The sequence below is a fragment of the Balaenoptera acutorostrata genome, chromosome 19 (assembly GCF_949987535.1).
Source record: "Balaenoptera acutorostrata chromosome 19, mBalAcu1.1, whole genome shotgun sequence".
Lineage (NCBI taxonomy): Eukaryota > Metazoa > Chordata > Mammalia > Artiodactyla > Balaenopteridae > Balaenoptera > Balaenoptera acutorostrata.
Window position 1 is genome coordinate 13200677 of NC_080082.1, and position 13735 is coordinate 13214411.

Consider the following 13735-nt stretch of genomic DNA (forward strand, 5'->3'; position numbering starts at 1 on the left):
CTTCAGAGAGTATTTTTTTTAACAGGCAATTAATTTGGCTGGACTTAAATTCCAAACTATGTCTCCCCTTTACTTGGTTATATCTGAAATCTCTGTTCAGTATTTTAGGCTTAGCCGCTGCTTGAAGTCGCTCCACACATGCCTAACTCAGAGGTAAGATAGAGATTTGGGTAGAGATTATATACAGAATTGGGGCTTCTCCTCTCTGGTTTTCTCCTTTCCTAGATTTTCTCTCTCACTTTCTAACTACTATGGTCACTCCAAACTTTGTCCTCTGATTTTCAACCAAATTAGACTGAGAGTTTCTCTCCAAGTTTTAGCCACTGCAAATGGTGCCAATGGGGTCCTACCCTCAAGCTAAAAGCCATTAAAAAAAAATGGGAGGCTCACCTAGTGCCATCTCTTTCTTCCATATAGACCCCTCTAGTTTCTGCCTGCCTTTAGCTGCTTTCCAGTGCCTTCAGGTAGCTGTTTTTTTAAAAAATATTTTGAAAAAAAAAAAAAAATTTTGTCCGGGGACTTCCCTGGCAGTCCGGTGGTTAAGACTCCACACTTCCACTGCAGCGGGTGCAGGTTCAATCCCAACTCAGGGAACTAAGATCCTGCATGCCACACGGCATGGCCAAAAAAAAAAAAAAAGAAAAAAAAATTTGTCAAGAGCTTTTAGTTATTGTCTGTTAAAGGATTTGCTTAACAGGAGATAGCTGGCCTTTACTGGAAGTAATTTTATATTTTTAATTTTGTATACTTTAAGAGGTTCCTCCACATTGTATAAGCTTCAGGCCCATGAAACCTGCATCTACTCCTGCCTACAAGGCTACTTCCTGGGATCTCATGCTGTGTTAGGAGAATGGTGGTGACATTGAGAATAAATTCCCAGTACATATCAATAGTAACCTGTCCACATATCAATTCCCATAGCATTCCAAAAAGCTGATGCAGAGGGACTTCAGACCAGCATGGTTCTGTCTGTTAATATCTGGCAGAGGAGATCATTTTTCCCCCCATCCTGCTTTGAACTTCTGCAGCATTTTGTGGTGTTCTAGATCTGCTGCACTTCAAACAGGGACAACTCTTCATTTTGGTCCAGCTATCTCATTTTGTCATGCAAAAAATTAGGTCCAAAAACGGGCAGCACCTCATGTAAAATATTAGTGATGATTGGGGGAGTAGAGGCAGACCCAGGTGTCCTGAAGCCCTATCCAGTCACATTATTTGGAGCACTACCATGCCCATCACAGCACTTACCTTACTCTATTTTTTATTATGGTCAATTATAGACTATACACCATTTCTCAAAGTTTCCCTCTGAGGTTTTCAGGTCTCAGCTCTAATATCAGCACCTCAGAGAGTCCTTTCTTGAACCTTCAATTGAAAGAAGTTCTCCTAAGCACTTTCCATTCATGTCCCTCTGTTTTACTGCTCTTATGATATTTACTATATGAAATTACCTACTTTATTCTTGTTTATTGGTTTATGATCTACCCCACTTAGTAGAATGTAAGTTCCATTAGGTCAAGAGTCCTCTCTGTCTTATATACCATATCCATACCATATAGACCAGAGCCAGGATTTAAGTAGTTGTTGAAGAAAGTATCAATATTTGTTGACCGAATGAACTAGAAAATGAATGAATGAAGGTACTGCTAATGGTAGAGGGAAATTCATGGCTTTCCCCAGATCCTGGGGATGAGGCTTACCACAAGTGTAAACTTTCTTTGGCATATTTTAACCTTGACAGTTATTTCAAATTTTTCATTTAAATTATACGTTCAGGTCCATAAAAGTAGTTACTGTCATGTAGTTTAGGGGAACCCATTAGTTATGTCTTTTGGTGGAGGAAAAATAAAAGGCATCCATCTAAACAACTCTTCTATGAAGTGGCGCTTAATGCATTTTTTTTTCAGTCTTTTTACAAATGAGCCAACGGGGGGTTGGTGTTTAAGTAATCACCCATAAAGTTGTAAATGGGAATTTCACCCTTAAAATGAAATGCAGCCAATACCTTTCTCCTCTAACTATATAAAACTTTTGGAAGTTGGAGACAAGACTATAACCTTCTGGCTTGTGTGTTTATTCTCTTTCTCTTCTAATTAGTAAACATGGCCATTAGGTGGATCATGAATGAATATACTCTCAGAACCTTTTAGAAACATTCTGTATTATTTTTCACTAAGCAGCCCTCTGTGTTGTCCAAATTTTTTTTGCCATGTGATATTACCTATTAATTTTTTTTTAATTTTCAAAGAATCACTCAGTGTTTGATGATGTGCCTATGTATTCATTGACAAGGAAAGCAATTCAAGATAAATTTTGAGATTAAAACACAATTCCATCTATACGTAAATATACACATTTAGATAGATGACGATTTTAAACAAAGTAACTAATGACTTCTCTGGAGACAATTTTTCTTTTTTGCTTCTATGTATTGTCTAAATTTTCTGCATTGGACATGCAGTTACTTATATAACAGTGAGAATCACTCAAAATGTTTTTCATTCTACGCCATAATATATGTATTTGTTTACAAAATAACATTCCTTTTCCTCATATTAACCTTGCTATAGCTCAGTAGAAGCTCCCTTAGGGGCAGGAAAAGGAAAAAAAAAAAGTACAAATGCTAATGTTCACTTTAGTGACAGGTTTGGAGGAGGAAAATATTGAAAAGTCAATTATTTGGATAATCCATGGCTTTCAGTTGTTTACACTCTCCTCTGCTACTAATTCCACTCAGAATTGGAAGCTGAGTAAATGAAATTTGGCAGTGTGCAGTCTGTGCCTGAGGTTCAGATTTTTAGGTCTTCCTCCTAAAGGTGAGATTTCGTCTTTCAGGGAAATGCTTGAAAAATGTTTGCTGTCAAGTGATGTGACGGTAGTTTAGTAGCAGGCAATTTGTTGCAGTGGTTTGGGATTGAAGAGACCGTGTAGGTAAGTTCTTTTGCATGAGCTCTTCAACCCACTGGAGGATGTACAATATACGAACAGGATTGTCCCACTCTTCTTTATAGGCGCCGGGATACTGCGGGCAACATTTTGAAATTATTGGATTAGCTACCAGCCTTTGGATAAAGACATCTCCTTCACCAAAGACTTAGGGAGAAATAGCATGAGGCACAGTTTTAATATTTTCATCTTTTCAAAACGGACCAAGAAATGCTTCCCTTACGACTTTCTCCCGCCACAAAGTTCAAATAAAGAGCGGTAAAACCCTTCTTCCGCTTTTCTCTGTGGGCGAGAGTTGACGGACGTAGGTTTCTACCAATTGTACGAGGCCTCCTCGAGCGTGGTCCCGCCTAGTCCGTTTACGAAGGATCAGCCAATGGGAGCGCCGCTGTTTCAGCCAGTGGCGACCAAAGAAAGAAGAAGAGAGGGTATTGGCCGCCGACTGGGACTGCTGCCCAATAGGAGCAGGCCGAGCCCGCAACTCGGGCTGGCGGATTGAGCTGCTCCGGAAGTGGGTGTTGGCGCCAGTCCGGCGAGAGGTTTCCTGAGGAGACGGCAGTTGCTGCGGCGGTCCCGCGAGTCTGACCGCGTCCTTCCGGCTTCAGGTGAGGTGGGTGCTTGCCTCTTCCCAGACCTTGGGCCTCTGCTCCGGGATGACTTCCCGGGCTGGGTCCATGGACGCGGGGCCCCGGGACGCCCCACGAGATGGGCTGCGGGGTTGCTGGTGAGGGTGGGAGCGGGGAAGGCAGGAACATCGGGGATCCCGGAAGGAGCCGACTTCGCCGCGGGGCCGGAGTCAAAGGTCCCGGGTTGCTCTCCAGGCAGCCGAGCCTCAGACTCATCATCTGCAAATAACTGCCGTCCCGTGGAGCGCCCTCTACTTGCATCACTTTCAAGTTGAACGAAGGACCTATTCTATCCAACTTTACCTCACAGCAACACTGTGACGTAAACACTTTTATTATCCCCATTTTACAGAGGAGCAAGTCGAATAGGGAACCTCCTAAGGTCCCAGAGGTAGGATGTGACAGAGCAGGGATTTGAGCCCAGGTCGGCACGACTCCCTGCCGGCGCCTCTTATTCTTTTAACTGGGAGCCATCATCCCGCCTGGAGCGGACTTTGGTTGAAATCTGAGTGACAAAGCTTGGAAAGATTACGGGAGGTCTAGGACCAGGCTGCTCACGGCCTGGGTGAGCGGGGGTTGCAGCCGACGCACCGCTGCTCAGCCCCAGGCCTGGAGGGATTTGTGTTTCCCCACGTTGATTGGGAAGCTTTGCTCCAGGATGACGCTGGTTAGAGAACTTTCTGCCGGGATGAACATGTTCTGTATCTCTCCTGTCTCTCTCTGTCAATATCGGGTGCTAATATGTTCTTAGTTGTTGGGGGATTTTTGGTTGGTTTTGTGTTTTTAGGTGGATGGTGGGTAATTAAGTAAATATTTAGCATCTGCTCTGTACTTTTTGCTGTGTAGGATACACCGATGAATCAGGTTTGGATTCGGCTCTGGGCCTTTCACGTCTTATCAGAACTGGTTTTTCTCTAATCAGATCTGGCATATGATGGGAAGAAATTTCACTTTTTAATATTTAACCATACTGAGAAGTGCACAGAATAATTTTTAAAAGACCCGTGCATTCACCACCCAGATCTAGCAAATCTTGGCTTTGACTTTTTGATAGAATTCTTTTTTTTTTTTCCCTTAAAAAAAAATTATGTATTCAAAGCCTCATGTGTACCTCTGCACCCTTCCTCTCCTGAATTTGGTATTTTTCATGCCTGGGCTTGTTTTATACTATCTTATATCTATAAATCCATATAGTAGTGTGGTTTTGCATATTTTATAAGTGTCCTAAAATTGGAATTAATAATGGAGGTTGTTCTGTAACTGATATAATTTTTGAGGAAATTTACCGTGTTGGGGTTCTTAGAAGAGAGTTTATGGTTACATCTTGACCAGAGGTTTTGTTTCACTTTCTTCTCCATTTTGAGTTCTCTCATTCTTTTTTTTTTTTTTTAATTAATTAATTAATTTATTTTTATGGCTGTGTTGGGTCTTCGTTTCTGTGCGAGGGCTTTCTCTAGTTGTGGCAAGTGGGGGGCACTCTTCATCGCGGTGCGCGGGCCTCTCACTATCGCGGCCTCTCTTGTTGCGGAGCACAGGCTCCAGACGCGCAGGCTCAGTAGTTGTGGCTCACGGGCCTAGCTGCTCCGCGGCATGTGGGATCTTCCCAGACCAGGGCTCGAACCTGTGTCCCCTGCATTGGCAGGCAGACTCTCAACCACTGTGCCACCAGGGAAGCCCGTTCTCTCATTCTTGTACTTCAGTTAATCAAGTATTCTAGCTTGAGCTTTTAATAATATTATTATTTTTTAACTGTCTTTTGTTTTCTGAAAGAGTTACTCAGGTTTATCTTCCAGTCCTTCTATTAAAGCATTTACTTTGGCTGTAAATTTTCTTTTCTAAGAGCTCTTTCTTGTTTTCTGATTTAATCTTTTTTTCCTTGGCTTTCTTTAAGTTTGGATTTGTTTCTTTATTTATTTACTTATTTCTGTTTCTTGCATTGTATTCCTTTCTTTTCTCCGAGTTTCTTCTCTTTGTCTGCTTTGGTCTCTTTCTCATGTTGGAGGCTTTTCTTGAATGTCAGTTGTTCTTTGGCTATTTGTTCATTTTGAGGAGAGACCCCCAGAAAACTGATTGGAAGCTCTGTATGAACGACTGAACCTTACCAACCAATGGACTTCTACTGTTAGATGTACGGGCAGAGACCCAGCCATTTTCTTGAGAGTCAGAGCTGTCAGTATTTATAGATCTTTCCTCTTGAGCTGGTTTTCTCTAGGGAACAATCCTGTAATCTCCTGCCTTGAGGCATAGAGAATGTATGTAAACCAGAATATTGCGTTCTGGATTTGTGCAGCCGGGGAGAAGGGTTGGAAGTGTCTCACACTTGTGAAAGTTTGTAGACTTTCACTTAACTCTTTGTTTTCACTGCTGGTCTTAAGTCTGTCTGGTTCAAACTTCCAGTTGTCTGCAGCATAGGGGGAGGGGTTTTTTGATTGTTTGCCTGAGGGACAGATTAACTACTTTCACAGCCTTTCCATCTCCGTCTTACAATGCTGTCTTCTTTGGTACGTGGTTTTTACAGTTCCCTCAGTGGAAATTAGCTTGCTTCTTAACAGCACACAATCCTACCAGTTATCAGTCCGAAAAACTGATTTGTGTGTCTCATACTCTCTTTGCCTTGTACTTGTGGATCCACTACTTTCAGTAGTTCAGTCCTCTTATTTTATCGATCTATTTTTTAAGTTAATTAATTAATTTTTAATTTATTTATCCTGTGCGCGGGCTTTTCTCTAGTTGCAGCGAGCAGGGTCTACTCTTGGTTGCGGTGCACGGGCTTCTCATCATGGTGGCCTCTCTTGTTGCAGAGCACGGGCTCTAGGCACGTGGGCTTCAGTAGTTGCAGCATGTGGTCCCTAGAGCGCATGGGCTTCAGTAGTTGCAGCACACGGGCTTCAGTACTTGTGGCTTGCGGCCTCTAGAGCACAGACTCAGTAGTTGTGGCGCATGGGCTTAGTTGCTCTGCAGCATGTGGGATCTTCCTGGACTGGGGATCAAACCTGTGTCTCCTGCGTTAGCAGGCGTATTCTTAACCACTGTGCCACCAGGGAAGTCCCTAGATCTATTTTAAAGGATAGTGCTGTGATCACATGACTTCATGTTTTCAAAGGGCAAACAGGAAAACTGGTTATAAGTACTTATTTTGGAAAAAAAAATCGAACAAAATCATCTCTTTAAGTTTCCCAGTTTTGCCAAGAATGATCTTAAACAGAAATATTAAAGAACAGATATGATTAGATAAAACATGTCTTATAGCTGATATATTTTACTAATACTTACAAATATTGTTTTCTCAGTGATGGCTCATGAAGCAATGAAATATGATCTTCAGGTGCAGTTAGATCATGGTGCTGCACAACAGCCTGCTCCTCCTGAAGTGGTCAGTGGCCAAGGGGGACCACCCCTGCTCCAGCCTTCTCATACTGAGGTGGTCAGCAGCCAGGAAGGACCACCCCTGTTTGAGCCTGCACCTGCTGCAGTGGTCAGCAGCCAAGGGGAACCACCCCTGCTCCAGCCCTCTCCTGATGAAGTGGTCAGCAGCCAAGAGGGACTGCCCCTGCTTCAGCCTGCTCCACAGGTGTCCATTGATGTGACAGAGGAGCTCCCAGGAGAAGAGACTGTGGAGAACATCAATCCAGGAGTTTCAGAGGAACATAGGCAGGAATCTGGTGCTAACCACACTGCCCAAGTATCTTCATTGGATTCAACGAACGGCTTCATCAATGGGCTGCGGAGACTTCATGGCATGCTGGAAATCCTGAGACCAACTTTGGAACACAGGGTGGGGCCAGTGAGAACTAGGAGGAGGAGGAGGTCTGCTTCACAGAGGGCAAGAGCTGGAGGGTCTCACAGGACAAACAATGCCAGGTAAATATATGTATAAACAGTAGGATTAGTGCCAGATTGGGAATTATGAACCTTAGGCCCTGATCATAGCCCCAGTGCTGCCAAGAATTGGCATTGTGACTTGGCAAGTCAGGTGACCTTTCTGAACCCCCGTTACCTCATAAGTCAGATGAAAATAAAAGTGCTTGCCTTATTTACTTCACAAAGTAATGGAGGGGATAAGTTACACTGATATGTTTTGAAAACTCGGTGGTAGTTTGTTGGCAGCGTTTTCTGTAGAGGCTGGCTTTTCTTTAGATCATTTGTCTCTTGTACATTAAAAAAATATTTAACTTTCAAGGCTACTCCACTCGCCCAAGTTTCATTGTTCTCCACTTAGTGGTGCAGTAGATTTCAGAAGATGGGCAGGCTGGATTTAGAGACGCCTTGTGAAAAGTAGAGTGTGAATTAGTTTAGAGCTTATCTGACTAAGTGAGAAACATTCTAGCCCTCCTCACCTGATACTGTGTTGTAGAGTTAAAAATAATTTTCTTCCATAGGTTTTGGTTTGAATTTGCCTCTTGAAGGGCTTAGCTGTCAAGTCTTTGTGACAGAGTTATTAAGAAGAATAACAATTGTCTATGCCTTACCTGTTTTTTAACTTCCTCCAGCTTTTTTTGAAATACTTTGTTTCACATTTGGGCTTCTAAGTACCTTCATAATGTTGAAAGAGATTGAATTCAACCTTTTCATTTTAAATATGAAGGAAACTTGGCCCCTGAGAGAGTGGTTTGTTCAGGGTCTCATAGTGACAGCACAGAGGAGGTTAGAGCTGGCTTCAGTCAGACCTATTTGTTTTCTAACACTGTGAAAATAATGAGGTGACAATAAAAAGTGGTAGCTGGGCCATCTATTACTTATGTTTTACAAATGAGGAAGATGATGGGGTGATTTGTGTTTTGACTGGGATAACTCTGGAACTGGACTGTACCTTCTGATTCTGGATTTCAGCATCCTTTTCCATGAATCCTGCTGATTACTGTATCAGGGCCTGCTATTACTGTGGCTTCAGTCTCTGTAATGCCTGGTCACTGCTGGATGTGATCCATCAGGGGTGAGAGGTGCCCAGTTCTGTGTTGACAAGAGTTGCAAATGCATGCTACTCTGTTATTTTAAGATGCCGTTTACTCGGATTTTGAAAGCAAAGTAGGATTTCATACATTTGTGTCATAGGTGAAGGTACCTTGTAGTGCAATTTGGGGACCCTGTTGAAGTAAGGGGGCTGAGAGTTGAGAGTGGTGTCCCCAAGAACTGTCAAGAGGCCTCTTGCAGTAGTCCTCACGCTTGGTTGTTCATCCACTAATGAGCAGGCGGGAGTGGAGATTGCTCTTGGTTGGGGACTTTTGTGTTAACCAGTTCACAGGAGAGTGACACTTATAAACCAGATGCCAATTTACAGAGAAAATTAGAAACACCACAGAGACCAAATTCTCTTGTTGGCATGGTCAGCATGGTTCTCCTAGGGGATGCTGCCACACAGAAGCCAGACTCTAATCAGAAAATAGCTTGATGTGTGTAGAATCTCTGCTCAGGGACTGAGCTACAGAATTTAGATGTTAAATGATGTCAGTTAAGCTATTTGACTGATGGTCATATGTTTATCTCCACAAAGAGAATAAACCTTAAAGGCAAGGGATTATGCAGTTCAGTGGAGAGAACATGGATTCTGGAGCCAGATAAATGTGGCATTAAAATTTTTTTCCTTTAAATTGTGTTGTAAACAAATTCGACACTAAATTCACATAAAAGTCTGAGCTTTTCCAGGACTCATTGCTTATACCTTCTGAATTTCTTGAGGTGAATTTCTCATTATGGTGTTTGGCATTACTCACCTAACAGACCATTCCTGGGCCAGGTGCTGAGAGCCTGGGCCAAGGTGAGCAGCTTTTGCCTCAGACTCCACCAAGAAGCCAAAATTGGGGAAACCTGCATAGTGGGATATTTTTCCCAACTGCTTCTCAGCCAAGGTCACAAACTCCTTTCCTGTTTCTTTGTTTGAGGCTGCTTGATTCTGACAGCCAGCATCATCACCTATTCATCAAATACTTGTAACACTCCACTATGTGGGACTGAACTTTTGCCTTGGAGATACATTGGTGAACAGGACAGATCAGGGTACCTTTTCTCTTGGAGCTTATGGAATCTAGGACTACAGAGGGTAAGCAAGGGGCAAGAACTTACTATACTGTTATTTAATGCAGAGATGATAAGTGCAGGAAAAAAGGAGAATTTCTTGGGTTCCAAGACTGTACTCCTAGCACTGCCTCCCAGTTGCTCTTCATAGTTTCTCTTTTATATGTCCCCACCTGACCTTGGAAATACCTAGTTTGCTATGTAAAAGCAATATTGATGAGTGATTTTTTAAAAAATAGTCAATCACTTAATTTTTTACTGGTTTCTATGCAGAATGCTATTGATATGCATGTAATAGCCTAACTTTATTATGTATTTCATTTGGTTAAAATGTTCTTAGGAAATACTGTTCTTATATTCTTATTCTCATGAGTAGCTATAGCTGCTGTTTATGCAGTTCATAAAATAAGTTTGTAAACTTGGTTAGCATTTTTTTTGAAAAGGAAACCTGAGTGACATCAGTGAAAACAGCAGAGTAAGGACCTCAGAAAATTCTCTCCATGAAATCATTGAAACAACTGGCAACATTTATCAAAATCAACTTTTTCAGTACTCTGGAAATTAACCAAATACTTGTAGCAATTCAGTGAGTGATTCATAAAGAAAACCAGCTGAATCTCAGTAAGAACTGTGAGCTTTGTGGCATTCCCTATTCCCATCCCTCTCTTCAGCTTCATAGTAGTCTTTTTTTTTTTTTTAATATTTATTTATTTATTTGGCTGCATTGGGTCTTAGTTGCAGCATGTGGGATCTTTCATTGCAGCACGCGGGCTTCGTTGCCCCACAGCATGTGGGATCTTAGTTCCCCGACCAGGGATCGAACCCATGCTCCCTGCATTAGAAGGCTGATTCTTAACCACTACTATGGAGGGACTTACTATGAAGTCCCTCCATAGTAGTCTTGAAAACTAAATGCCTGCAATCACAATGAAAAGGCCAGCAGCCTGGAAGCAACTAGAAAGAGTAGAATGGAATTGGAGGTCCTTCAAAGCCTCATCCCCAGAGAATTCTCTTTCTTTGACCTGTTTGTTGGTTTCCTGGAAGATCCCACTTGAAAGGCAATCCCTGGCTTGTCCAGTTCGAAAATTCTAAAGCCTTTTCCCCAGGGTCTGCCTGTGGCAGTGGATGACCATTGGGGCAAACATTAGACTAACCAAAAAGCTTAAAAGGAAAAGGTGGAGAATGAGATCTTCCTATGGGGTTTTGAAAAGTTCTGACATATTCCTGGGAATCTAGAAGGCCACATACATGCCCAGGGCTGTGTGCAGCTGGGCCCACAATCAGGAAAGACCTAGGAAGGCACTAAGCTCTCAACTCTGGCTGACCTTGAGGCTCTGCGTAAGCAGGAAATGAAGGCTAAGGCAGAGTTGTCACCTGCCTGGCTGATTATTGATGATGTGTCCCAACATACACATCAAGTCCCTCAGCGAAGACTGGGAGGTAGATACTCATTCCAAGTGTTTAAGGAAATCTCTATCTAGTCATGAACTGAACACCAAGCTAACCAAACAAACTTCAGTGGCCACACACAACAAAGAATGCAAACTTTATAGAATTACTTCAGAAAAGTCACTAAACCAATAGTAATAGCTATAAGAAATAGCAACAACAACAAACCCTGGGAATGGGTGAAATCTCATTTCCAGAGTTACCACATTATATTATTTGAAACGTCCAGTTTTCAAGAAAAAATAAGACATGTAAAGAAAGTATAACCAATACACAGGAAGAAAAAATAGAAACTGTACATGAAGAAGCCAAGATGTTGGACTTACTAGACCAACTTTAAATCTGCTATTTAAATATATTCAAAGAACTAAATCAAAGTATAAAACAACAAAATAGACAATATCAATAAAGAGACTGAAGTTATAAACTGTACAAAATAGAAATACTGGAGTTGACACAGTAAATGGAAAAAAATCACTAGAGAGCTCAACAGCAGGTTTGAGCAGGCAAAAGAGAGAACTTTTGTCCTTCTTTGACATTTTTGACTTGAAAAGTGGCTTAAAATAAGAGGTGAGACAATGATGACCATAGCCAGGCTTCATACCTTCAAAAGACCTTGGTCTTAGTAGCTGCAGCAGCAGAATCCCATGAGGCCATATTTGATCAGTAGGGCCCTTTTTTGTCTTGCCCACTCTCTTTTCAACCCCCTTATATCAGCAGACAAATTGCTGAGTCAGCCCTCCCTCCCTCCCTCCCTTTCTTCCTTTATATTAATGAGTCATGTCTTTAAAAGGTATTGACAAAAGAAATGCCAGTAAAGTAGGATTAGCTTTTAGCAGAGGGGTCAGGCTTCAGTGTGGGCTAATGGAATACTTGAGTTGAAAGAGCATGTCTAGTCCAGTCAGCACCTGCCTGAATCTCTATTCCTACTTCAGCGTTCAAAGGCAGTATTTAATGGCCTGGTGATGCGTTAAAATGACTAGGATTTACCTCCAAAATACTGTGGATTATTCTTGTGATGATGGTATGTTGTACAAGAATTTTGTTGTCTTTCTGCATATATAGGTTGAGAACACCGTTGGATGCTTACTTTCAAGTGAGCAGGACGCAGCCTTATTCGCCAGCCACCTCTTATGATTCAGAGACTAGGAATCCTGTTTCTGAAGACTTGCAGGTATCAGGTAGTTCTGACAGTGACAGCTCCACAGAGTATGAAGAGGGAGTTGTCCAGGCAGAGGAACCTGGAGCTGTTGTTTTAGAAGGTGAGTGTTTTATCCAGATTTGATTCACAAGGTCAACATCCAGAAAGCTTAGACTCCAGAAGGCTAGAAACTCTAGACTTGTGTTTTGATACTTTCCCTTTTCACCCCAGATGTCATAGATTAATGCTTTATAGTACAGAGCTTTCACTGGCCATAACTATATAGAGAGGATTTGATCTGGCTTGCAATTTAATGTGATTTGTGACCCATTGAGTTGGTCACTTTATAATGGCATTTTACATTCTCTTTCGTTTTCTTAGACAATTGAGAAGGAAGTAGATTATTTAAAAGAAAAGCTTCATAAATTCAGCACCCTGTCTAGTCCGGTACTTTTTAAGTCCTAGTGTAATGTTACGTGTTGTGCAAGTGGAACTTTATTTAACGGTAGATGGGCAGAGACCCTTAAGCATATGCTTGTATTAAAAAACTCTCTGGGGACTTCCCTGGTGGCGCAGTGGATAAGAATCCGCCTGCCAACGCAGGGGACATGGGTTCAAGCCCTGGTCCGGGAAGATCCCACATGCCGCGGAGCAACTAAGCCCGTGTGCCACAACTACTGAGCCTGTGCTCTAGAGCCCGCGAGCCACAACTACTGAGCCCGCGTGCTACAACTACTGAAGCCCGCGAGCCTAGAGCCCGTGCTCCACAACAAGAGAAGCCACGGCGATGAGAAGCCCGCACACCGCAACGAAGAGTAGCCCCCACTCGTTGCAACTAGAGAAAGCCCACGTGCAGCAACAAAGACCCAACACAGCCAAAAATAAATAAATTTATAAAAAAAAAAAGAATCTGCCTGCCAATGCAGGGGACACGGGTTCGATCCCTGGTCTGGGAGAATCCCACGTACTGTGGAGCAACTAAGCCCACGAGCCACAACTACTGAAGCCCACACGCTAGAGCCTGTGCTCCACAACAAGGAAAGCCACCACAAGGAGAAGCCTGCGCACCACAATGAAGAGTAGTCCCCAGTCGCCACAACTAGAGAAAGCCCGTGCGGAGCAACAAAGACCCAACGCAGCCAAAAATAAATAAAATTAAATCTTTACCCAAAAAACAAAAAACCTATCTGATACCCTACACTGTGGTCTTCTCACACTAAAGGGAACCAAGGCTTGGAGAAATGGCTTTCCAGGTCTGTGATAGGAAGTATACAAGATGGGCCTAGGGCATTTTATTGTGCTGGAAAGCAAGGAAGCCGTCTGAGTCTTACAGAGTTACGTCAGTAGGCACAGGCACAACCTTGAAAGAGATCCTACTGGCCTAAGTTGGGACAGTTTGAACATTAAAAAGAATAATGAATGTATTCTTAGATTACAGATTGAAATACATCAAATCTGTGTGAATCTATAAATTCATAATTGTGCACTTTTTAAAAAAAAAAAACCTACTTATCACCATCATAAGTTATTAGAGTCCTAACTCATTGCTCTGAAAACTGTT

The 13735-nt window shown here is 42.4% G+C and overlaps 1 protein-coding gene across 4 annotated transcripts in view; it reads left to right on the forward strand.

Annotated features, from left to right (window-relative positions):
• Positions 1-3437: 3437 nt before the first annotated feature.
• The window catches only part of RFWD3 (ring finger and WD repeat domain 3), a 42805-nt gene continuing 32507 nt past the window's right edge, over positions 3438-13735 (forward strand). For 3 of the 4 annotated variants that reach the window (XM_007198267.2, XM_057534432.1, XM_057534431.1), the window contains exons 1-3: positions 3438-3551; positions 6863-7433; positions 12099-12295. In XM_007198267.2, the coding sequence (XP_007198329.2) occupies positions 6865-7433; positions 12099-12295 (766 nt within the window). In that variant the 5' untranslated portion in view covers positions 3438-3551; positions 6863-6864. Of the gene's footprint in view, positions 3557-6862; positions 7434-12098; positions 12296-13735 lie in introns of all 4 variants that reach the window. The other variant, XM_057534430.1, reaches the window with a different exon arrangement.